The sequence below is a fragment of the Chionomys nivalis genome, chromosome 17, assembly GCF_950005125.1.
Source record: "Chionomys nivalis chromosome 17, mChiNiv1.1, whole genome shotgun sequence".
Lineage (NCBI taxonomy): Eukaryota > Metazoa > Chordata > Mammalia > Rodentia > Cricetidae > Chionomys > Chionomys nivalis.
The window spans coordinates 1,348,801-1,372,278 of NC_080102.1; the positions used below are offsets into that span (position 1 = coordinate 1,348,801).

Here is a 23,478-nt window from a genome sequence, read left to right on the forward strand (position 1 = left end):
TTATGTAAACCAAGGTGGCCTCAAACTCACAGAGATCTGCCTGTCTCTGCCTCACAAGTGGCGCAGCCACAGTGCCTATGGCAAAACACTAGTGAGAGATACAGAGACAGAGACATGAAATTGGGGGTACATGTTGAGAGGCCATGTGAAGGGAGCTAGAGGGAACTGGTGAGTGAATTATGATCTTATTTACTTCATTGTATACATGTATGAAATTTTTAAGAATAGAAATATTTTTAAAAATATCTTGCCAGTAAAATTGATAAATTTTATATGCATACTCATTTTATGTAACAATATAATTGCATGAGCATATTTACTATATGAACCTATAAAATATTGTCTCCATAATAAACAATAGTATGTTGAGAGATTTTCTTCTTCAAAATCATGGGTGGGAAAACCCTTTGCTTGGAATTCACTTTTGTAGGACCCGAACTGAGTTTTTGCTTGTCTGGGAGAGTTAAATGAGAAATGTTGCCCATGTGTGTGTGCGTGTTTTAACACTTGGTAACGCTATTTAGCAAGGTTATGGAACTTTAGGCTGTGGAGCCCTGTTGGAAGAAGCAAGCCACTAGGGGAAGGTGTTGAGGGTTATAGCCATCCCTCTTCCAGTTCCCTCTCCTTACTTCTTGCTTGTGACTGAAGATGTGATCTCTCATTTCCTGCTGTCATGACTCTAGGCCCTCATCGACCCCAACCCTCTGGAGCCAGAAGCCAAACAAATTCTTTCTTCCACAGTTTGCTTTTGGTCATAGTATTTTATCGCAGCAGTAAAAATTAAGTGTTTGAGGTTTTGTTGGAAATGGGGCTTGCCTGGAAGTCTGCTTCCTCCTACCCTAGCCTCCTGACCTCCCAACTTCCCTTGTATCTCTCTTTAATACCTTCCTCAAAGGTCTTGGTCCTATCCCATGTCCCTATGTAACCACTGATTTGCTGTCACTGCAGGTTAGTTTTCATTTTGTAATTATACAAATGGAACCATACACCATGTACTTTTTGTCTGGCTCCTTTCATTCAGCATCAACAGATACAGTCACGCTGCTGTGTGAGTTTAGAGTTCATTCCTTTATGAGTGACAGGCCCTTGAATAGTCACTCAGAAAGAGCATTCCTCATTTCCAACTCAGAACTTCTCATTAAGGGTTTCAGCACTTTACACTCTTTTTTTATCTTGGTCATTCTCAAAGAATTAGGACTCTTTATCTACTCAGACCAGAGCTCTGACACACGCACGTGCATTCTGTTTGCCCTTGAGTCTTCCAACGTCCTGCTTCATTTAAATCTTAATCTAATCTTTGTGCTGTTGCAATTAATAAACCTAACTTTCTGGAAGTAAGTTATATCATTACAAGTTTTTTTAATTTCACAAATGCTCACAGCTACACTGAATAAATACCAGTAGGATGTGACCCCACTTTTTTTGTTTTTAACATATAAATGCATGGTGGGGTAAAGATATTGTTCAGTAGGGGAGTGCTTGTCTACCATGCTGAAGGCTCTGGGTTCAATCCCCACCAAGACCACAAAAACAAAGTGCATATAGATGTACATACACAAAGAGGAGAGAGAGGGAGATGGGATAATGAGTATGTCCCTGATACCAAATACAGCAAGGGGGGGGGGGCGGGGACACAAGACAATATGATCTTACTAAATCATATTTATTTGTGAGACTGCCAAAGGGACTAGCATGCTCACCTCAATTACTGTAATCATTTAATTCATAATGAAAGACCCCCAGTGCTGGGGCGACTCTCTCAAGTCTCGGGATAACACGACCCCCACAGTAACTCACTAGAGACCGTCCTTGCTGCAATCACACGAGGCTTTAATGATGAGATGGGAACCAGTGCACTGGGGCCGAGACTTATAACCCATGCAGGGGTAGAGTTCCACCCTGAGTGACCGGGAGGAATTTTTAAGGGAAGAAACCACAGCCCAGTAATCCAAAAGGGTCATAGAAAATTCCAAAAATCCAGTGATGGTCACGAGGGGGCAACTCCCTGCCTCTCAGGACCACTCCCAAGGTCATAATCAGCTGGTTCCTAAAACACAGCACAATGACAATCACAAGGGGGAAACTCCGTTTCTTTTTTTTTTTTTTTTTTTTTTTTTTTGGTTTTTCGAGACAGGGTTTCTCTGTAGCTTTGGTGCCTGTCCTGGAACTAGCTCTTGTAGACCAGGCTGGCCTCGAACTCACAGAGATCCGCCTGCCTCTGCCTCCCGAGTGCTGGGATTAAAGGCGTGCGCCACCACCGCCCGGCACTCCCTGTTTCTTAAGATTATTCAAGATTACAATCTAACTTTATCTTCAGCTAGTTCCTGAAACACAGTCACTGAACCGGCTAATCCTAGATTTTTGATTCTTCTCTTCCTGCTTGGGGGGGGCGGGGGTCTGGATTTATCCAGGTCTTTCAATAAATCCATAGGAGATAATCTAGAATGATCAGTAGAACTTCTACCCTTGTGTCTGGAACCAGCACAAATATGCGGGATTATAGATCTCATTCCAAAAATATAAAGGGGATTTGTTTAAAAAATTTTAGAGTTCATGCAGACCCCATACTTAGGTTATGGCCTTTATAATTCAGTCCGTAATTATAAGCCTGCACAAAACTCTAAGAGTGGCTTCTTACAAAACTCCACTCCGCCCATTAATCATAATACTCATTACAACACTGACGCAAAGTAGGTCAAAATACATTAATAGAGTTTTAGTTTGTATTTACTTCAGTTGCTTACATGCTAATTATCATTTAATGAGAGACACTGTTCCCTTTTAGCAAAATCAAAACTTAAATCCTAAGGAAGCCCCCAAGTATTTTTATAATTAAGAACTGAAGAAGCGCCTCATTTATTCATTTTTGGTTGCTTGCATATGCTCTGTAAGCCCGCTCCATCACTGAGAGATATTCCCCAGCCCACCTAATTTCCTTTTAATGCTACATTCAATTGTCGGGCAACACACGCAACTCTCTTTGTGTTTTATGAAAGCTTAAAATAATATGCCACAAGGAAGCTTCCTCTGCATATAAATACAACCTAATGCACTTCGTCTCAATATTTCCTATTAAGGCGACAAATTAGTAGGAAAATAATAGTGCCGCCCACGGGCTTGCCAGACTTTTTAATTCTGGAGTCTGACAACAGGCAGTAGGAGTGAATGAGCCAACGGACGCACACGTTGGCAACTGTTAAATGCTAGTCCGCCCCGAAGAAACACTCAATTGTGAGTTACACGTGCCGCGGCCTCAGACTCCATGGTGCCCCCTCTGGAATCATCCAACCGACCGGTGACCTTAGGGAGAAAAAGCCACTCAACTCTGCAGGAAAGCGCGGGGAAAGCCTGCTCACACGCCGGAGTCCCTCCCCGCTCCCAGAGCAGCGAGGCTCCGGCTGCCAGGCCTTCCGCTCCCGCTTCCCCAGCTCCGCAGCACCGCACTCAGCCCGCCGCACGCTGCGAAAGGTAACCCCGAGACCGGCAACCGGCTTACCCCGCCCACCGCGCCCACGTGATCCGCGCCCCGCCCACCGCGCCCACGTGACTCGCGCCGGCCTCCGCGCGCAGCGTGTATCGCGGCCGAAGCCGCCATTGTTCCGCCGGGGGAGGACAGCGGGGCCTGGCGCTGGCGCCCCGACGCCGCTTAGCGGCCGCCTCTGGAGACACTCTGTCCCCGCCGCCTCCTGTCCTCCTGGCGGCGGCGGCGGCGTGAGACCGGCTGCGGGGACCGGGAGCCACTCGGCCCTCCCCGATCCCCCGCTCGGGCGTGCGGGACGGCCGCGATGCGCTCGGCCTGAGGTGTCGCGGCCCCCGTCGCCTCCCACGACTCCTCGAGCGGCGTCCGTGCGCCCCGGCGTCATCCCGCGAGTCTGTGTGACGGGAGGGAAGATGGCTGCACGGAGCTGGCAGGACGAGCTGGCCCAGCAGGCCGAGGAGGGCTCTGCCCGGCTGCGGGAGTTGCTGTCGGCCGGCCTCGGTTTCCTGCGCACCGAACTGGGCCTCGACCTGGGACTGGAGCCGAAGCGGTACCCGGGCTGGGTGATCCTGGTGGGCACCGGCGCGCTCGGGCTGCTGCTGCTCTTCCTGCTCGGCTACGGCTGGGCCGCGGCTTGCGCCGGCGCCCGCAAGAAGCGGAGGAGCCCGCCCCGCAAGCGGGAGGAGACGGCCGCGTCAGCCCCGGCCCCCGAAGACCCAGCCCAGCTGAAGACTCTCAGAAGCGACGAGCAGAAGAAGAAGAACCGGAAGAAGCCGCCAGAAAAGCCCAAAGTGAGTTAAGGGGCGAGGAGCCGGGTGGGCAGGGGGAGGCCGGAGCGGTGAAGCGAGAGCGGTGGACGAAGTGATGGGAGGCGAACACGGTCCTGGAGGAGGAGGTGATAGTCAGAAAGTGTTAAGAACCTGTAGGGAAGTCGAGTTTCCTGGATGGAAATCAACTCCAGAGTTAGGAATAAAAGTGCCCAAACTTGGGACCTTGGCCGCCTCCGCTGCATCCCCTTCCTGGAGGCCTGCAGAAGTAGCTGCCTGTGGAGGTTAATGGGACCTTAGGGTGACGTTGGGAAGTTCTGGAAAGACTGCCCGGGAGAGAGATGCCTATCTCTAGTCACGTTGAGACCTGAGACCGTAGCTAGTGGAGGATAGACGGTGACCTAAAAAACTCCGGCTTAAAGAGGATTAAAAATGTCCAGGTCTAGACACACTTCCATCTTAGTTGGAAATGTTAAAGGGAAATGTGGTCAGTGGGGTATCTAGCACAGGACTTGGGCACGAGGGAGCTGACTATCTAATGTTCCTGTTTTTTATTTTGGGCCCCTGAGCAAAAGTTAAAGCAAGTTCAGCAGAGTAGTCTGTATTCCGGTTCACAGTGTGGAGGTTTTTTTTTTTTTTTTTTTTTTGGTTTTGCTTTTATTAAAGTGGGGTGACGTGACAGATTAGAAAGCTGAAGCCGGGAGAGGGTTTCAAATCGCAGTTTGCCGGAGCACGTGTGGAAATGCAAAAAAGGTATCCTGTTTTTATCAGGCCTTGTTCTTTTACTTCTGTATTCTGTGTTACCATTTCTCCGTAATACACTTAATATTTATGCCATGGCACGCATGTGGAAGTCAGGAGAACTTGTTGGGAGTCGTTTCTCTCCTTCCACCACGTGGGTCTTGCTCAAATAGTCAGGCTTGGTGGCAAGTTTCTTTCCCACTCAACTGTTTTACATTTTGGGGGGAGGTGGGGTTTGAGCCTGGGTTTTTCTGTGTAACAGCCTTGTAGACCAGGCTGGCCTTGAACTCAGAGATCCGATTGCCTCTGCCTCCCGAATACAGGGATTAAACTCGGACGCCACCATGCACAACTGGTTTTACGTATTTTTAAAAGACTTTATACAGTTGAGAATATAAAAGATATGCAACATTAGAAATATCTGTTAGTCGAGTATAAGGGCGCATACCTTTAATCCCACCACAGGAGGGGGCAGACCTCTGACTTTTAGGCCAGCCTGATCTACATAGTGAGTTCTAGGACAGCCAGAGCTACAGAAAGGAACCCTCTGTCCAAAAAAGAAAGAATGAATGAATGAAATACCTCCTATTTTTGTATCATCTCTTAACTTTTAGAACAATGCAGTAATCCAGGTTCTTACTATGTAGAGGTGTGCTCTGGTATGTTTGAGCTATACAAGGTGTGCACATAGGAGTTAAAGTCAGTCGTGGTGACTGTTGTGGGAGACAGATTCATAGTGTAGTCATGGACCCATAGTTGCTAAGCAGCAGTATGAACACGTGTTGGTGTCATTTGGAGGGTGGAGACTAATTCCAGTTTGAGAAATTTAGGAAAGTTATTTCAGGAAGCTGAGTTTTACTTCAAAAAAGAATATTGTTAGTAACAGTACAAAAAAGAAGACTGACAGCTCATATCATAAACATTCATATTTTTCTTGATGAGTAGAAAGATATGATAGTGACGCACGTTTTTAATCCCAACACTGGAGAGGCAGAGGCAGGCGGATCTCTGAGTTCGAGGCCAGCCTGGTCTACAAGAGCTAGTTAGTTCCAGGACAGGCTCCAAAGCTACAGAGAAACCCTGTCTCGAAAAAACAAACAAAAAGTAATGTAATACTTAAGTTCAGAGAAGAAAAAACAGCCCACGTAACATATGCATAATTAAAAGTTCTGTAGACAGCATCAAGGGTTAAGTAGATGAAAGTAGAGCATTTGGCGTCACAGTAAAAGTGATGTTGAAACAAACCACATACATTAAGGCCTGTGTGGATTGTGGCAAGTTGTGAAAAATTTAAAGCTTCTTTAGAGCATTTAGAATTTGAGGCGGACTTGAGTCGAGAGACAGGTGCTCCAGGAATCCATTTGAAGTGCATCATGACACCAGGCTACTCACTTCACTGTGAAAAACGGACGTCACACTTAGGATTTGGCCCATCCTTCTTTTCATTTGTGTTAAGGGAGGGGAAATGGATAATAAATAAGTCTTTGAGAGCTGGAATTGAGACTGGATCATTGAATGTGAATTGGGTGAAATGAGTAGCTTTATCTGCCAAATAATAAAAATATATTGAAGAAGTTATACCCTTAAAACTTTTTATTGTAACTTAGAAATATATTTTACATTCCAGCACAGGCACAAACTCGCTTTTTTTTAAAGCAATTTATGACTCACAAAATTGGCATCCTGCTTGATTATAAGGCCCCATCCCAACCCTGTCTCGAAAATAAAAAAATAAAAATTAAAAAAAAAAGTTCTAAGAGAAAAATATTTAAAAAACAAAACAAAAACAAAAAACAAAAACAAAATAAGGCCCCATCCCCCCATTAGAAAAATGCTGCTTTTCAAGGCTAAGTATTAACTCCATTATTTTCTGTTTATTATATTTCTTGTACTATGCTACGTTTTTACTTAGGGGAGAAAAAAAACAAACAGGGCCTAGATACACGTTGAAAGCAAGAAAAGTAAATGGTTTATGTCTTACTATGAAGGGGACACAAAAGTAAAAAGCTCAGTGTCTCCTCAGGGAGCTTTATGCTCCTTACGGAAGATGTCTACCTGGTCTGCTCCTCGTGTGTGCTCTACTTTCACAGATTAAACCAACTAAAGATCCAAACTTCATTTTTAGGGACTGGTGATGTTGCTAAATTGGTGGAGTGCTTGCTTGGCATGCATGACTCCCTGGATTCGATGGCCAGCACTGACTGCATAAACGGGAATCTTGGTGTACGCCTATAATCCCAACATTCGAAGTACAGACAGGAGAATTAGACTTTCAAGGTCATCCCCTACAGTTTATGAGATTGAGGTCATCCTGAGATGCATGAAACACCTCTACCCTCCAAAAAAAAAAAAACAATCGTTTTTAAAAACTGCAGCTGTACTAAATTAGGTACAGACTTTTTCCCTGTTATTATTCCCTAACCTATACATAACAACTGTATGTTTACTTTGGACTAAGTATAATTAATCTAAAGATGATTTAAGTGTGTGGGCATGAATGTGGGTGACATAATCTCTCCCCAGTGAATACTGAAGGATTTTATCAATGCATTAACAATATAATCCCACTGTGGTCCCAGGGGGCATCAAATGCCTGATCACAGTGGTTGCTTGTAAAGTTAAGAGTTTGAATCGAATTAGTGGAAAAGCCTGAGAGATGGCAAAAGCTGGAGGAAAACAGTCAGCTTGGGAGGAATAGGGAGTCCTAAATTTGAGTCAAGCATTTAACCTAATCTGTTTGACTTATTTTGTGTCTAAATTGAAGATTTTAGCTTAAAACACTAAAGGGGTCTCCTTCCTGGTATTTGCAGTAGAGTCAGTTTGAATGCTCCTTACAACTTGTAGATTCCTGAGCCATAGCTCAGACCTTTAAAGTTCAAGCTTTAGAACTGGATCCAGGGAATCTGCTTTCTTGTACTTGACTGTTACCCAAGCTGACTCCTGGACTCCTACTTCAGCCCAAGTTTATGGCACTACAGGTGTACCCCACTGCTTGGCTTTTTAAATTTATATTCATGACAGGCTGATTATTTGAAAATCAGTCTCTGTAATAGAGCTATGGAGTTATTCAGGTGGATTCAATGATGTAAACTACTAGTGTCTATGAATGAGCATTCTATATTTTAGGATATTTTGCCTACATATAATTTTGCTTTTATTGTTTTATTCCATTAGTTTTCTCCTAAATCATGCAACCCCTGTTTTTAAAATCTGTATATATATGTGTGTGTGTTTATGATATGTGTGTATACATATATATGCCTACACATTCATATACCATGATTTGTGAGCGTGTGCATGTGTATACATGTATGGGTGTAGATGACAAAATCAGTGTTGGCTGTTTCCTCAATCAGTCTCTTTCTGTTTGTCTTAAACATTTATTATTGAGTATTTTGCCTGCACATGTGTGTACACGTGCGTGCCTGGTGCCCATTAAAGCCAGAAGAGGGCAGGGTGGTGGATCCCTTGGAACTGGAGTAGCAGGTGGCTACGAGCCACTGTATTGGGTACTGGGAATTGAACCTCACTGGAAGAGCAGTTCCTTCACCCCCTTCTTTTTTGTTTTGTTTTTTTTTTTCTTCTATACTGTTCCTTCATCTCCCCTTTTTTCTTACTTTTTCTTAATCAGTTTTATTTTAATTTTTGTACAATATATTTTGTTCATATTCCTTGCCCTCTCTAAATCTCTCAGGTTCTCCCCACCACCCTCCCCACCCAACTTCATATTCTTTCTCATTGTCTGTACTCTCAATAACAAAATAAGCCAGTATGGTGGTGGTGCACAACTTTATTCCCAGCACTCGGGAGGCAGAGGCAGACAGATCACTTGATCTCAAGTCCAACCTGGTTTACAGAGTGAGTTCTGGGACAGCCAGGTCTACACAGAGAAACTGTCACAAAAGAAAAAACAAAGAACAAAACAACACACATACATACATACCAAAACAAAAGGTGCACAGAAAGCCATGAGTCTGTTTTGTGCTGGCCAGCTACTCCTGGCATGGGGCCTGCCCTGGAGTGTAGTTGATACACCTGGTAACTCTCCATTGGAGAAAATCTTTGTTTCTTAATATATTACTTTTTTCTTATTCTTTGAAAATATCATATATGTTACAATGTATTTTGATTATACCCATACCCACTCCTCTCAAACTCGCATCGTCTCTTTTAAGATGCCCCCAACTTCACATATGCTTTCTTTTTTTGGGTGGGGGGAAGAGATAGGGTTTCTCTGTGTAGCTTTGGTGTCTGTTCTGGAACTCCCTCTGTAAGTAAACTACGCTGGCCTTGAACTCAGAGATCCTCCTGCCTCTGCCTCCCAAGTACTACCTTTAAGCTGGGCAATGGTGGCGCACGTCTTTAATCCCAGCACTCGGGAGACAGAGGCAGGCGGATCTCTGTGAGTTCGAGACCAACCTGGTCTACATAGCTAGTTCCAGGACAGGCTCCAAAGTCACAGAGAAACCCTGTCTCGGAGGGAAAAAAAAAAAGGTGCTACCTTTCTGCACAGGGTGTGGCGCCATCCCATCCACCTTAATTTAGGCAGTCTACCAGTAGTCACACCCCAAAGAAAAGTGACTCCTCCCAGCTGCGGTCACTGCCAGGACCTTAACTAAGAAGGATTCCTTGTGAGTTTCTGCCTCATCCATGAGGGACTTTTGACTGTCTTGATCTTGGCAGCTGTCACAGTTGTTTGCTCATGAGTGTAGTTGCCATGTTGTGTCCAAAAGATGGCATTTCTCAGCAATCATCCTCATCCTCCAGCTCTTACATTCTTTTTTTCTCATCTTCCACTGTGTTCTCTGAGCCTTAAGGGGCTGATACAGATGGTTGGGGGCTATTTTAAACAGTGAAATCACTAACAAAAGGCCAAAAGTGCAAAATAAGGTGTTTAAAATAGACCTTAAAGGGACACTGTCTCTAACGATGAGAACTGTAATCGGAGGCTGTGCTTTCGTTTCCTGGCTGTCCAAACCCAAATAATCACACATAAACTATATTAAGTACAGCCATGTTTTGGCCAGTGGCTTAGGTGCATTCCTATCTAACTTTCATATCTTAAATTAACCCATTTATATTAATCTGTTTATTGCCATTAGGCTGTGGCTTACTGGTAAGTTTACATTTTTCTCCTTCAGCAGCTACATAGCATCTCCCTGACATTGCTCTCTTTCCTCCTATCTCTGCTTGGATTTCCCACCTTGCAATATTCTGCCCTGCTATAGGCCAAAGCAGCTTTTTTATTAACAAATGGTAATATACAACATATTCACAGCATAAAGAGGGGAAATCCCACATCAGAGAACTGAAATACAAGGCAGAATATTACATTGACCATGGCTAAGAGTATGCCTGTAGAGCAACTCAAACCTTGTGCAGATAGCACTCATGACCTCAGACTGCATGACTGCCAGCGTACCTCAGGTAATGATTCTGTAGCTGCAGTTCTTGTGAGTGGGCAAAATCTCCAGTGCAGGACTTAGATATACCAAGGACCAACTTTGTGTCAAAGTTAGTACTGTCTCCTATTGAAGCCTGTGTTTATTTTCAAGCATTAGCGTCTCCAAAGAAGAACTCAGTTTCTTGCCCTCTCCTAGCTTTTCCTGTTTCTGTAAAATACAAATCACCATCCATTTAGCTATTCAAACTAAGTCTTGACAGTAATCCTTAAAATCTGGGCATTCTAATCCCTTGGGGCAAGGGTGGCAAGAGATTCAGAAGTTTGAAGCCAGTCTGTGCTTTCTGATAATTTACCTGAAGGAAACAAACAAAAATCATGTGAACCATCAGTTTACGAAAAGTCTTTTGGGACTGCAACATTTAAGATCACAGTTGTAGCAGTAGTCTCCCATTGGCTATTTCCAGTAATTTCTTAACACCTTAGTAAGGAATCTTTGTTTTGGTTTTTTGTTTGTTTGTTTTTAGGTTTGATATTTTTATTTTTTTAGATTATTTTATTTATGTGAATGTTTTGCCTGTATGTTTGACTGTGTACCACATGAATGCTTGGTGCCCGGGGAGGTCAGAAGAGGGAGTCAACCCCCCTGGAATTGGAGTTATGGATAGTTGGGAACTACTGTATGGTTGCTGAGAATTGAACCCTGGTCCTCCGCAAGAGCAGTAAATGCTCTTAAACTCAGTGGTTCGCAACCTGTTGGTTGCAACCCTTTGGGGGTAGAATGACCCTTCCACAGGGGTCACCTAAGACCATTGTAAAACAGATATTTACATTATGATTCATAGAAGTAGCAAAGTTATGCTTATGATGTAGCAATGAAAGTAATTTTATCATGGTTGGAGATCACCACAACATGAGGAACTGTATTAAAGTCACAGCATTAGGAAGGTTGCTGAACCATCTTTCCAGCCATGTTTTTTGAGATGGTCTTTCTCTAATGGTAACCCGGACTCACCTCTAACTCAGGAGCTTCCTGTCTCAGCGTCAGTGTGATTTGGGTGTTCTGACTCTTGAGCGCTGTGCATGCAGGCCTATGCGATCATGCTTAGCTACTAATCGCCATCCTGCCGCCAACCAGCACTTTGTAGTTTTGTACTCAGAATCAAAACCTTCTTCCATGGCCTGTGTCTCCCAGCACTTGCTTTCTTTTCAAAGCCAGTTGGTAGCTTCCTCTTATTTGCTACACTGGTGGTTTTGTTGTTATCTGATTTGGTTTGGTTTTTCAGAAGTGTTTTCATAGTTCATTTTCTTTTACATGAACAAATGTTAAAGCTTGTAGAAAAGTTTTTTTCCAATAGTCTTATCAATCTTTAGATCTTACCTTAAAAATCACCTTTGATAGCCATGGTGGCTGATGTCTGTAATTCCAGCATTTAGACAGTAGATGCAGGATTAGTAAGTAGTTAAAGGCAGGCCTTAGCTCCATAGCAAGTTTAAAGCCAATTGGGTTGACATGTGCCAAAAAATGAAAATCACCTCAGAAAATTTTTTGGTCAGTGTATTTGAAATCATCATCCCCTCTGTCTTAAAATGGGTTGTTTCCTTTTAATGGTCACCAGAATGTGTCCTGCTCGTATACTTTCCGAGGGTCTTTTCCAAGATTAGATTCGAATATTAGAGTGGAGTGCAGGGCAGTGGCAAACCCTGCCTGACATGAGAGACTTTGTTAATTGTTGCTAAATGAAGTGCCTAAAATAATGAGTTTATTTGGGTAATTTTTACTGAGCTAAATAAATATATATTTTAATATATTCCCAGTAGAACTGTGATTGTTCTTGGTTTTATTTTATCTTGTTAGTGGTTTTGCTGTGCTGGTAAGTAAATTCGGATGGGGCAAGATTCAGTACTCAGCACCCACTTGGCAGCTCACAACCATTTGTAACTCCAAGTCCAGGGGATCTTATTCCTTCTTCTGGTCTCCAAAGACTCGTGAGAACGCTCAGTACACATATATTCAAACAGGCTTATGCACAGACACACACGCATAAAATTTTAAAAACTAAAATTTTGTCATTGACACATAGGATTTCAATTTTTCTTTTTTATACATACTAAGGATTGACCCAAATCTCACGTGTGCTAGGGAAGTGCTCTACCATTGTTACAACTTGCTCTTTACTTTAAAATCTCTATTCCTCTAGCTTTAATTTATTAAAAGACTAGTATTCTGGGGCTGCAGAGATGACTTAGCGGTTAAAAGAAGATCCAAGTTCACTTCCCAGCACATACCATTGGGTGGTTCACAAATGCCTTCAACTCCAGCTCCATAGGGATCAGTGCCTCAGGCCTCCATGGGTACCTCCACATGCTTACATGTACCCATACACAGACACAAACATTTTAAAAGATAAAAATCTTTCTAAAAAAATAATAATGGCTTAAGTGGCATATATTTAAAAAGAAAACACTCCTGGTTTGATGAAGAGCCTTGAGATTAAGTGACATACTTGAGGTCATAGGCCAGAGGAGTTTTCACAAGTAAACAGTGTTCTAATTTGCAGTCTAGTAAGGCCATGTTGTTTCTACTGTATACCTCTGATTTCCATGGAATCTTCTAGGCTATTAAATTACATTCATAGAACAAATCCAACTTCCCTGATTGTTACATTTTTATTGCTTTAGTTTTAGAATTAGAAGTTTCTACTGAAAAAATAACCTTTAAAAAATTTTTTACTGATTTTTATTGAGCTCTACATTTTTCTCTGCTCCCCTCCCCGTCAGCCTCTCCCAAGGTCCCATGCTTCCAATTTACTCAGGAGATCTTGTCTGAAAAAAATAACTTTTTAAAAGTATTTTAGTTAGGGCTTTATTGCTATAAAGGGGCAGCATGACCATGGCAACTCTCATAGAGGAAAACATTTAATTCGGGCAGGCTTACAGTTCAGAGTTTTAGTCCATAATTGTCATGGTGAATGGCTGCAGGCAGACATGGTGCTGGAAAAGGAGCTAAAAGTTCTAAATCTTCATACTCAGACACCAGGAAGTAAACTGAACACATTTTCTCCAACAAGGCCACACCTGGGGGCCATACCTATTCAAGCCATCACAAAAAGGCCCCAGAATTTTGGCTCCATTTGCTTATGTGACAAGACTTTTTCATAAAACTTCAAACTGCCGGAGGCCTAGGATAAAAAGATTGTCAATAGCTATGTTCTTCTTAGATACCAAGAACAAATAAACCCTCTGAACACTTGTATTCTGCTTTAACATTATTGATCATTGTTCTACTTTGTGAGTGTAAGAATGCCTTGGAAATATTTTTTTGTTTTTGTTTTTTTGTTTTTGTTTTTCGAGACAGGGCTTCTCTGTGGCTTTGGAGCCTGTCCTGGAACTAGCTCTGTAGACCAGGCTGGTCTCGAACTCACAGAGATCCGCCTGCCTCTGCCTCCCAAGTGCTGGGATTAAAGGCGTGCGCCACCATCGCCCGGCTTTTGGAAATATTTTTAAATTATTCAAGCAAAATAGGAGGTTCTAAGTTTGGTGTGTTACCTGATGAGTTTTTCCATTTCCTGTGTCCAACTCTACTAATAATTTCAAAACTGATGTACAGAATGCTAGCTAAACTTCTAGAAGGCATCATCAGGATCCAGGCAGGAGGAAGTACGTGGACATACATATCTGCTGTGTCAACTGTGTTTCTTATGTCAGTTCTCATTGGATGTCAGACTGTAAATGGTACTTGTATTTTATTTTTCAGAAATCATACATAGTATAATTTAACTATGTGACAGGCATTACCTTCCCATCTCCTTAGCACCCATGATACAGTTCATCGGGAGATAGTTTGGAATCCCTGAAGAGTTGGACTTTGGGATCTTTTTCACCACTAATTGAAATGGCTTAGACTGGATGGCAAGATTTGCAAATTGTATTATAGATTATATTTATGAAGTTGTTCAATTGGTTGTGAAGAGTTTTTAAAATTAGAGTTGGAGTTTTGTTGTAGGAGGCTGCTTGTTTATCCTGGCTGCCTAGACTCCCGAAATAACCACACAGAAACTGTATTAATTAAATCACTGCTTGGCCTATTAGGTCTAACTTCTTATTGGCTAGCTTTTACATCTTAATTTATCTCATTACCTTTATTTTATATTTTACCACGAGGTTCGTGACCTACCAGCAAGGTTCCAGCATATCTGTCTCCGGAGGCAGCTCGAAGGCTTCTCTCTGACTCTGCCTCCTTTCTCCCATTATTCAGTTTAGTTTTCCCTGCCTACCTAAGTTCTGCCCTATTTTCTTTATTCACCAATGATATTCACATCATACAGAAGAGAATCCCACATCAGAGTTTAAAATAAATAGGTGGATTACTATGTCTCAGGCTGCAGTGTGTGTTTATCGGGCTGGGGAAGTAGAAGTCTTTTTCTAAATTCCTAAGAAATTATCTGAAATTTGGATCAGATTTTTTACAACCAAAAGTCTTACCCGGTGTCAAATCATGTACGTAAAACCTCTGGTAGGTTCTAGGTACAGAACAGGTACTCAGAAATTACTAATTACTGTAAGGATACATACAGTCTAACCTCTGCTAAAGATGATATCTCTTCTGAATTTTCCTAATACTTTGCCTTTTATCAGTGCATCCATGTACTTAAGACTTGTGCATGTTCCAGTATAGTGATATTTTATTTGTTTTAATAAATAGAGATCAGAGGGTAAAACTAAGCTACTATAGGCCAGGCAGTGTGGCATTACATACCTTTAATCCCGGGATTTGTAAGACAGGCAGATGTTGAAGGCCACCCTGAGCCACACAAGATCAGTGCAGAAACAGATCCAGGTGGTGGTGATGGCTCACACCTTTAATCCCAGCACTAGAACAGATTATAAAATGGGAGGAAATAGAGGCTTGGGGTTCAGTCTGTAGTAAGTCACTCAGCCTTAATAGAGGTAAAATTTCTCAAATGGCTTGGCTGTTTTGCTTTTCTGATCTTCAGCTTAAACCCCAGTATCTGTCTCTAGGTTTTTATTATTTGTTCAACATTTCATACAACTTTAACGTAAGTAAAAATTAAAAATCTAGTGGAGTAGAAGTAGAAACCTGTTCAGGTTAACACAAATTTGTAGTTTCAATCTTGGTCTCACTGTTTGCCTTCAAACTACATTGTGTGTGTGTGTGTGTGTGTGTGTGAGAGAGAGAGAGAGAGAGAAAATGTAAGTATACATGTGTGGTCAACATTGAATTCCTTCAAGGTTTGGGGTTTTTTTATTGTTTGGTTTTGGAGGCAGGATTCTTACTGATTCTGGAGCCCATCATTTGAATTTACTGAATGGTCAGTGAGCTCCAGGGATCCCTCTGTTCCATATACCAAACTGTCAGCCTTGCCACCATGGTGGTGGGATTATAGACACATGCCTAGCTTTTATATAAGTGCTGGTGACCTGAACACAGGTCCTTTTTTTTTTTAATTTATTTATATATTTTTATTATGTATACAACATTCTGCCTCCGTGTATACCCACATGCCAGAAGAGGGCACCGGATGTCATTACGGATGGTTGTGAGCCACCATGTGGTTGCTGGGAATTGAACTCAGGACCTCTGGAGGAGCAGCCGGTGCTCTTAACCTCTGAGCCATCTCTCCAGCCCCCTGAACACAGGTCCTTATACTTACACTACAGCTACCTCACAGACTGAACCATCTCCCCAGCCAGGAAACACTTGTTCTTTGGGTGATGGTGTTTTGTTTTGTTTTTTGTTTGTTTATTTGTTTTTTAAGATGGGGGGGTCTCTGTGTTTCTCCGGCTGTCCTGGAACTTACTAGGAATAATGGTATGCATTACCATGCCCAGCTGAAACCTTTGTTCTTAAAAGAGAAAATAATTCTTTAATCCCAGCACTTGAGAGGCAGAGGCAGGCGGATCTCTGAGAATTTGAGGCCAACCTGCTCTACAGAGTAAGTTCCAGGAGAACCAGGAGGTATCAAAAAAATGAAAAAAAGGAAGAAAAGAAAGAAAAAGGAGATCAAACTGGTAGTGCATACTTGAAACCCTACACCTCAAAAGATGGGCGAGAAAATAGCAAAATTTCACCTCAAAACCAAAAAGCAAGAATTAAAAGAACTAGCATATGACAATAGCAAGTAAGACAGATCAGAAAGGAAAACCAGCCAATTCTGAGTACCTGATGTAGAAGTCCCTAAATCTACTTTGCCTTCTGAGGTTTCTTACCTTTCTATGCACTTAACCAAAGAGCGTTCAAAACAGTACAGACGAAAGAAAACCAGATCAAGAGTGAGGAAATCTGCTTTTGGCTTTCACTGTCCTATTTTTAACAGGTTGCTTAAGATTCAGCAGATTAAATGTTGATTAATTAGACATTTATTCAGCTAAGAAGACAGCTTTTGTTTTGACTTCCTGCTACAAATCTTTGGAAAACTTACAAATTGAGTTTTAAATTGTAAATGATCTCTTTCCAGCCTCATTTGCCTGACATTTTTAAAGACTTAATTTTATGTGTATGAGTGTTTTGCACACATTCGTGCAAATCCACTCTTTGTATGTGTGTCTGTCTGTCTGGTGGCCATGGAGGACAGGAGACCATATCAGATCAGATTGGAGTTATAGTTGTGAGCCACCATGTGGGTAATGAACCAAACCTCAGTTCTTTGCAAGAGCAGCAAATGTTTAATTACTGAGCTATCTCTCCAGCTCCTGCTTGATTTTTGGTGTTTCAAAATCAAACCTTGTGTAACCTTGGCTGGCCTCGAACTCAGGATCACCTGCATGTGTCACCACTGCCCAGCTTGCTGCTTATTTTTTTTAAATGCATGTAAGGTCACTTTATAGACACTTTTAAATTTTAAAATTGATCTTTTTTCATATAATCTGATTTCTTCCTCCCAGCTCCTCCCAGCCCCCACATACACACCCATATACTTCCCCAGCAACCCACATCCATACTTTTTCTTTCCCTCTTTCTCATTAGAATATAGGCAGGCATCTTTTTAAAGGGGAAAAAAATTTAAAAACCAAATCTAAGTAAACCAGAATAGGATTAAACAAATGGTGGGGGAGGGGAGAGCCAAAGAAAGATACAGAGCGTATCAACATTCATGGTTTTTTTTCCCAGTACATAGCTGTATCATAATGGACAATTTGATAGAGGTCTATTCTGCAAATATTAGAAACAAAGGTTTTGAAACTAGAACATTAATTTACTGACTTTAATTAATGTGTCGATTATAAGAGGAATGGATAAGTGAGAAGTGGTAGGATTCAGAAAGAAGGATAGATGGATAACACTGGCCCAGTTTTATCAAAATTTCTCAGTCTATCCATTTCTGTTAATGGGGCTCAGAATTGTTTAAAAGAGGAGAAAGTAATAGGAACAATCCTCATTACAAAGTGGACTTGAGAATCACAGACTGATTCTGCCCACAAACACCTAAAGTTTGGTCTCTCATTTTAGAAATGTTAGGAAAGCTGAATTAACTGTTTTGCTTGTTTGTGGTTGTGGCTGTGGGTTGTAGGATTAAAAGCAGCATCAGGGTCCTGTGACATATATTGATCTGTATATCATCTTTGGCTGCTTTTTTGCTGCTACAGAAGATTTCAGTAGAGACTATATGGCCCCTAAGTCTTAAAATGTTTCCTCTCTGGTCTGATACAGCAAAAAATTGCTGAAGGGATGGACAAGCAGATCACTGGTTAAGAGCATGTACCAACCACTCTTGCAGAGGACCTGAATTTGTTTACCAGCCTCCACATAGAGAGTAGGTTGTAACCAGCTGTCACTCCAACCTTCAGAAGATCCTGACATCCTCTGGCCCTCACGCTCACATCCACATTTACACACATTCACATAATTTTTAAAAAGAGAGAGAAAGAAAAAGTTTTGAAAATAGTTTACTGACTCTTGAATAGAGCCAAACTCATCTTAAGGTACAACATCCAGAGATGGTGAGATTATCCAGCTAATGGTGATCACAGTGTAAATACATTTCAGAGTCCCATAGGCAACACTACCCGTAGGTAGAAACACTACCTCTGTTTCGTTGCTTTTATTAGAGGAACTAATATAATATCTGTGAGTGTTCAGAAAACTTATGGTGCAGAATTTTGTTACGAGTTCATTATAGAGGGGCTGGAGAGATGACTCAACAATGAAGAGCACTGGCTATTCTTGGAGTGGACCTGGGTTCAATTCCTAGCACACACAAAGTGGTTCATAATCTGACCTCCACAAGGACCCGACACACATATGATTAACATGCAAGGCAAAATACTCATACCATAAAAGTAAATAAAGATAAAAAATTTTTAATTAATTCATTGTATCACAAAACAGTCTTACTAGTCCGATGATTTTTAGATGATATGGCCATGCAAAAGCAGCCTTGTTAATTTAGGTTGGGGAAGAATTTGATTGTTGTGTGTGTTTTTGTCTTTGGTTTGGCCAGCCAGCCAGTTTGATGATGTGATGTTTTCTTGTAACCTTTCAGTCAAATGGACGGACTGTTGAAGTACCTGAGGATGAAGTTGTTAGAACTCCTCGAAGTATAACAGCAAAGCAGCCACCAGAGACAGACAAGAAAAATGAAAAGGTAAGCTTGGGAACACAAGGCATTGTAAGTTTTTAATAAAGGCAGTGACATAAAAAAGTCATGCTTTTTGTGTTTGATAGGATTGTGTATCTTCCATTTAAGGAAACTCCAGAATTTAAAATAATCATACTTGGATAGGTAGTTAAAGTTTTTTTTTAAGAAGATTATGCTACCAAATATTCTTAAATAATACAGTGGTGTTAATAAATGTTCATTATGCCAAAAGTAATTTATGTCTTGAATATTTTTTGTTTGAGTAAGGTTCTGGCTTTATAGGTTATTTCTTATACAAAAATAGAATCTTGATATTCATGTTGATATTGTACCTTGTAATAGAAAAAATGCTTAGCAAAACTGTCAGATGGTATTTAAATAGATTTCCAATTCTTAGGGAAATTGAATAATCTACTTATTAAGCAGTTAACTTTATTTAACAAAATAATTCTATACTGAGGTCCTTATTTAAAAGGTTTGGATGATGGCTGGCAACATGACTCAGCAAGTACAGGCATTTGTCACCAAGTTCTATCCCCAGAATCAACATGATAGTAGGAAAGAAGTTACTCCTCTAAATTGTCCTCTGACTTCCACAACAGATGAGTGCATTGGATCTCCCTGGAGCTGTTGTTACAAAGGGTTCTGAGCTGCCCATTGTACGTGCTGGGAACTGAACTCGGGTCCTCTGAAAAGTAACTATTGCTCTCCTGAGATGTGTCTCCAGCCCTAGGAAACATGGTTTTTATACACAAAATAATTGTTTTTCAAGTTATAATATTGGCTACATTTCTTGTCATTTGAGTAAGTCTTATAGATACAACTTGGTCTAGAAAGGAAACAAGCACACACACATCATATATGAAGAGCTAGAGTGAACTGAGTGTATAAAGCAGATTAAACCAGCTGCCATAGTTTTCTAATGTCTCTGTTTTTATAGCCTAGACTAACTTCAAACTTATGATCCTCTGTCTCCACCTTCATAATGCTGGGATTACAGCTGCATGCCACCACATCTCGTTTTTTAGATCTTTGTTTTGATATGGAGGCCAATCAGTGCCTCACTGATACGTTCCTAGTAGAGATCATATAAGGATATTAGCCAGGCATTGTGATAGTAATTACTGAAGGGGTAGAGAAATAGTAATGTTTTTTACCCTCAGAAGGATTACAGTCTAGGTAAGGAAAGAAGCTATCTGATAAAATAGGGTATTTAGTGCTGTGTAACCAGTGCAGAAAGGGAATCCTACTTGGGTATCCAGAAAAGACTGATTTGCTGGGCATGGTGATGCTCAGCTTTTATCTAGTGCTCTGGAGGCAGAGGCAAGTAGATCTCTGTGAGTTCAAGGGCAACCTAATCTATAGTGAGTTCCAGGCCAGCCAGGGCTGCAGAGTGAAGGAGACCATGGCTCAAAAAAAAGAGAAAATACTGACTTAGTTATTAAGATTGGATGGTATTTCAGAAACTGGAGCGGAGGGAGAATCAAAATGAACATATTCAGATTCACTTAAAGGAAAAGCCTTAAAGATGAGTGATTAAAATTGGAGGGGCATATGTTTTTTTTTTTTAACTTATTTATATGTAAAACCAGGTAAATTCGTGTGTCAGCAGCATATATGATTATGAATCCATTTTGTGTCTAGTATTACAAAGATCTAAACTAAAAAGGAAAATCTGAAAATTGCTAATTAGAAAAGTAATTATAAGCAAAATGTATAAAGGTTGGTTACTATTAAATTGTTAAAAATGAAGTCAGTGATATACACTGAAATCATTAGCTATTATAAAATCATTCACTCTAAGAGCTAATAGTATTCAATGAGCCAAGTATTTTTGCACATTACTTCATCTTAACAAGCAACAGTGAAGGGGATATTTATTTTTAATAATATTTCATTTTAAGTCATTAAATATTCTTTCAAAGTTAATTTTAATATAGTAGAGTATGAAAAGGTTTTTTTATGTGTATAGGTGTTTTGCCTACATATATATCTGTGCTCTACATAGGGCAGTGCCCGTGGGGGGTAAAAGATGGTGTTGGGTCCCTTGGAACTTTAGTTTCAGATAGTTTATTTTCTAAAAATTGTTCATGCTTTCTCCGTGCTCTTAGAAAAAATTTCACAGTTTATTTCTTTTAAGATGTGTTTCCTTTTTGTCTGTTTGTATGTATGTAAGAATGCCTGTTTGAGTTTTTGTGTGTTATGTTGCAGGTACATGATGAGGTCAGGGGCCATCAAATCCCCTAAAACTGGAGATTCAGGCAGTTGTGAGTGGCATGCATGGGTACTAAGGACCAAACTCAGATCTGCTGCAAGAGCAGATCTTCTTTTAACCAGTGAGCCATGTCTCCAGCCCCCATACTCCACAGTTTTGAACCTGACTTAAAAGCCTTGCCTATGGAATTAGCTCCATTTCAGCTCCTTGACCTTTCTCACTTCCAGCCACATTAATTTTTATTCTTTTTTGTTAAGGAGTTTTATTTTGAAATTAATAGAAGTAGTTACTAAACTGGGCATGGTTGTACACACCTTTAATTTCAGCACTCAGGGAGCAGGGGTAGGTGGATCTCTGTGAATTCCAGAACAGCTAGAGCTGCATACATAGTGAGATCCTGTTTTTTTAAAAAAAAAAATATATATATATATATATATATATATACACACACACACATACATGCAGCCACAGTCAAATTATATAATATTTCCTTCACCCTCAAAAGAAATCTTATGTCTTAATAATTCCTTATTATTTTTTTTTTTTAACCAGTCATTTCCAACACTGAAAACACTTACCTGATGTAATGCCAAGGGAGGATATTCAGAATTATTTGAAGGGGGAAAATTCTCTTCAGTTCTCCATTGGATATATCTTTGTGTGGGCCAGGGATATAACTCAGTAATAAATCATTTGCCTTATCATGCACAGGACTCTGGGTTTAACCTCCAGCACCACAAAATAAAACTTAACAAACGCATATTTGTGAACATCTCTAAATTTTCTTCATGTGCCACAATCAAAACAACTTATCTCAGTAAGTTGGACAAAGAAGTAGTTAAATTAGTTATACAAACCAGACTTTAAAGATATTTGAAATACATTTAATGCTGTCCTCACAAACATGTCATTTTTAAAAATATTTGTTTGCTTTTATTTATTTATTTGGGTGGCTGTTTGGTCGGTTGGTCGGTCAGTCAGTTGGTCTTTCAAGACAGGGTTTCTTTGTGTAGCTTTGAAGCCTGTGCTGGAACTCACTGTGTAGACCAGATTAGCCTCAAACTCATAGAGCTCCACCTGCCTCTGCCTCTTGAGTATTGGGATTAAAAGCATGCAGCATCACCACCTAACTATAAACATGTCATTTTGTTTTGAAAAATATCACTATGTAGATATAATTATGAGTATAGATAGTTGTTATTTTATATACATTAGCAAAATTAAATAGTACTTTAGTGTCTTGAGTATCCTCAGACCGAGAAGTTTGAGAATTATCACCAAACAAAATAATTCCAAAGCAGCATACATTGAACTAAGCATCAACTAGAGTAACTTGTAACGATGCTTCCTGAATGCACAGAGTGCTTACTTGCTTACATTTGTGGTTTTCCTTATATAATGTATTATAGTTTAAGTCAGAACTTTACAAGTCATAGCTGTTTATCAAATGTGTACACACTGTGTCTGTATCAGTCTATATTCCCATCAACAGTAGAATCCCCTATGTTTTACAGCTCATCATCATGGATTTACGTGTTGTGTGTGTGTGCACACACTTACACGTGCATCTGTATGAGTGTGTCTGTGTGTCTATAGATATGCGTGTACTACAGCGCATGTGATCAGAAGATAGCATTTGGGAGTTGATTCTCTCATACCTTATTGAAGCAGAGTCTTTCTTGATTCTGCTGCCCTGCATACTTCTGTCTCTACCTCCTTGTTCTCCAAAGGAGTTCTGGGATTACAGGTGTATGCCACTACATTACATGGGTTCTACAGGTTTTGGATCAAAATCAGGTCAGTGGGCTTGCATTACAAGCACTTTTACCTGTTCAACCATTTCACCAGCCCTTGCATTTCCCTGATGATTGGGCTGTTGCTCATTTCTTCATATACTTACTGGCCATGTGTCTTCAGAAATATCTGTTCAAATAGCTTATCCATTTTTAAATCAAATTATTTGGGATTTTTACTGTTAATGTTATATGGACAAGATTTAATAATGTATCTGATCCTGTGCTGGAATATGTCAATAAATAGGGTTGGGAGTATAGTAGCAAGAAAGATAAACAATTGTGCCAAAGATTTCCCCTAGCGGTATTAGCTATAGTAGAGCTCCTTAAAAGTGTAAGATGGTAACTGAGACCTTAGGGGCACAGGTCTGTAATCACTAGAGAAATAACAGTTCAGGGACAGAGTGCTTATAGTATGAATACACTGTGTACACCAAAAAAATCTTTCATGTCAGTAAACTGACTGGGACAAATAACTACGTA

The 23,478-nt window shown here is 40.8% G+C and overlaps 1 protein-coding gene across 3 annotated transcripts in view; it reads left to right on the top strand.

Moving 5' to 3' along the window:
* Positions 1-3,592: 3,592 nt before the first annotated feature.
* Mtdh (metadherin) overlaps positions 3,593-23,478 on the top strand; it is a 50,639-nt gene continuing 30,753 nt past the window's right edge. For 2 of the 3 annotated variants that reach the window (XM_057791668.1, XM_057791669.1), the window contains exons 1-2: positions 3,595-4,269; positions 18,892-18,993. In XM_057791668.1, the coding sequence (XP_057647651.1) occupies positions 3,892-4,269; positions 18,892-18,993 (480 nt within the window). In that variant the 5' untranslated portion in view covers positions 3,595-3,891. Of the gene's footprint in view, positions 4,270-18,891; positions 18,994-23,478 lie in introns of all 3 variants that reach the window. The other variant, XM_057791670.1, reaches the window with a different exon arrangement.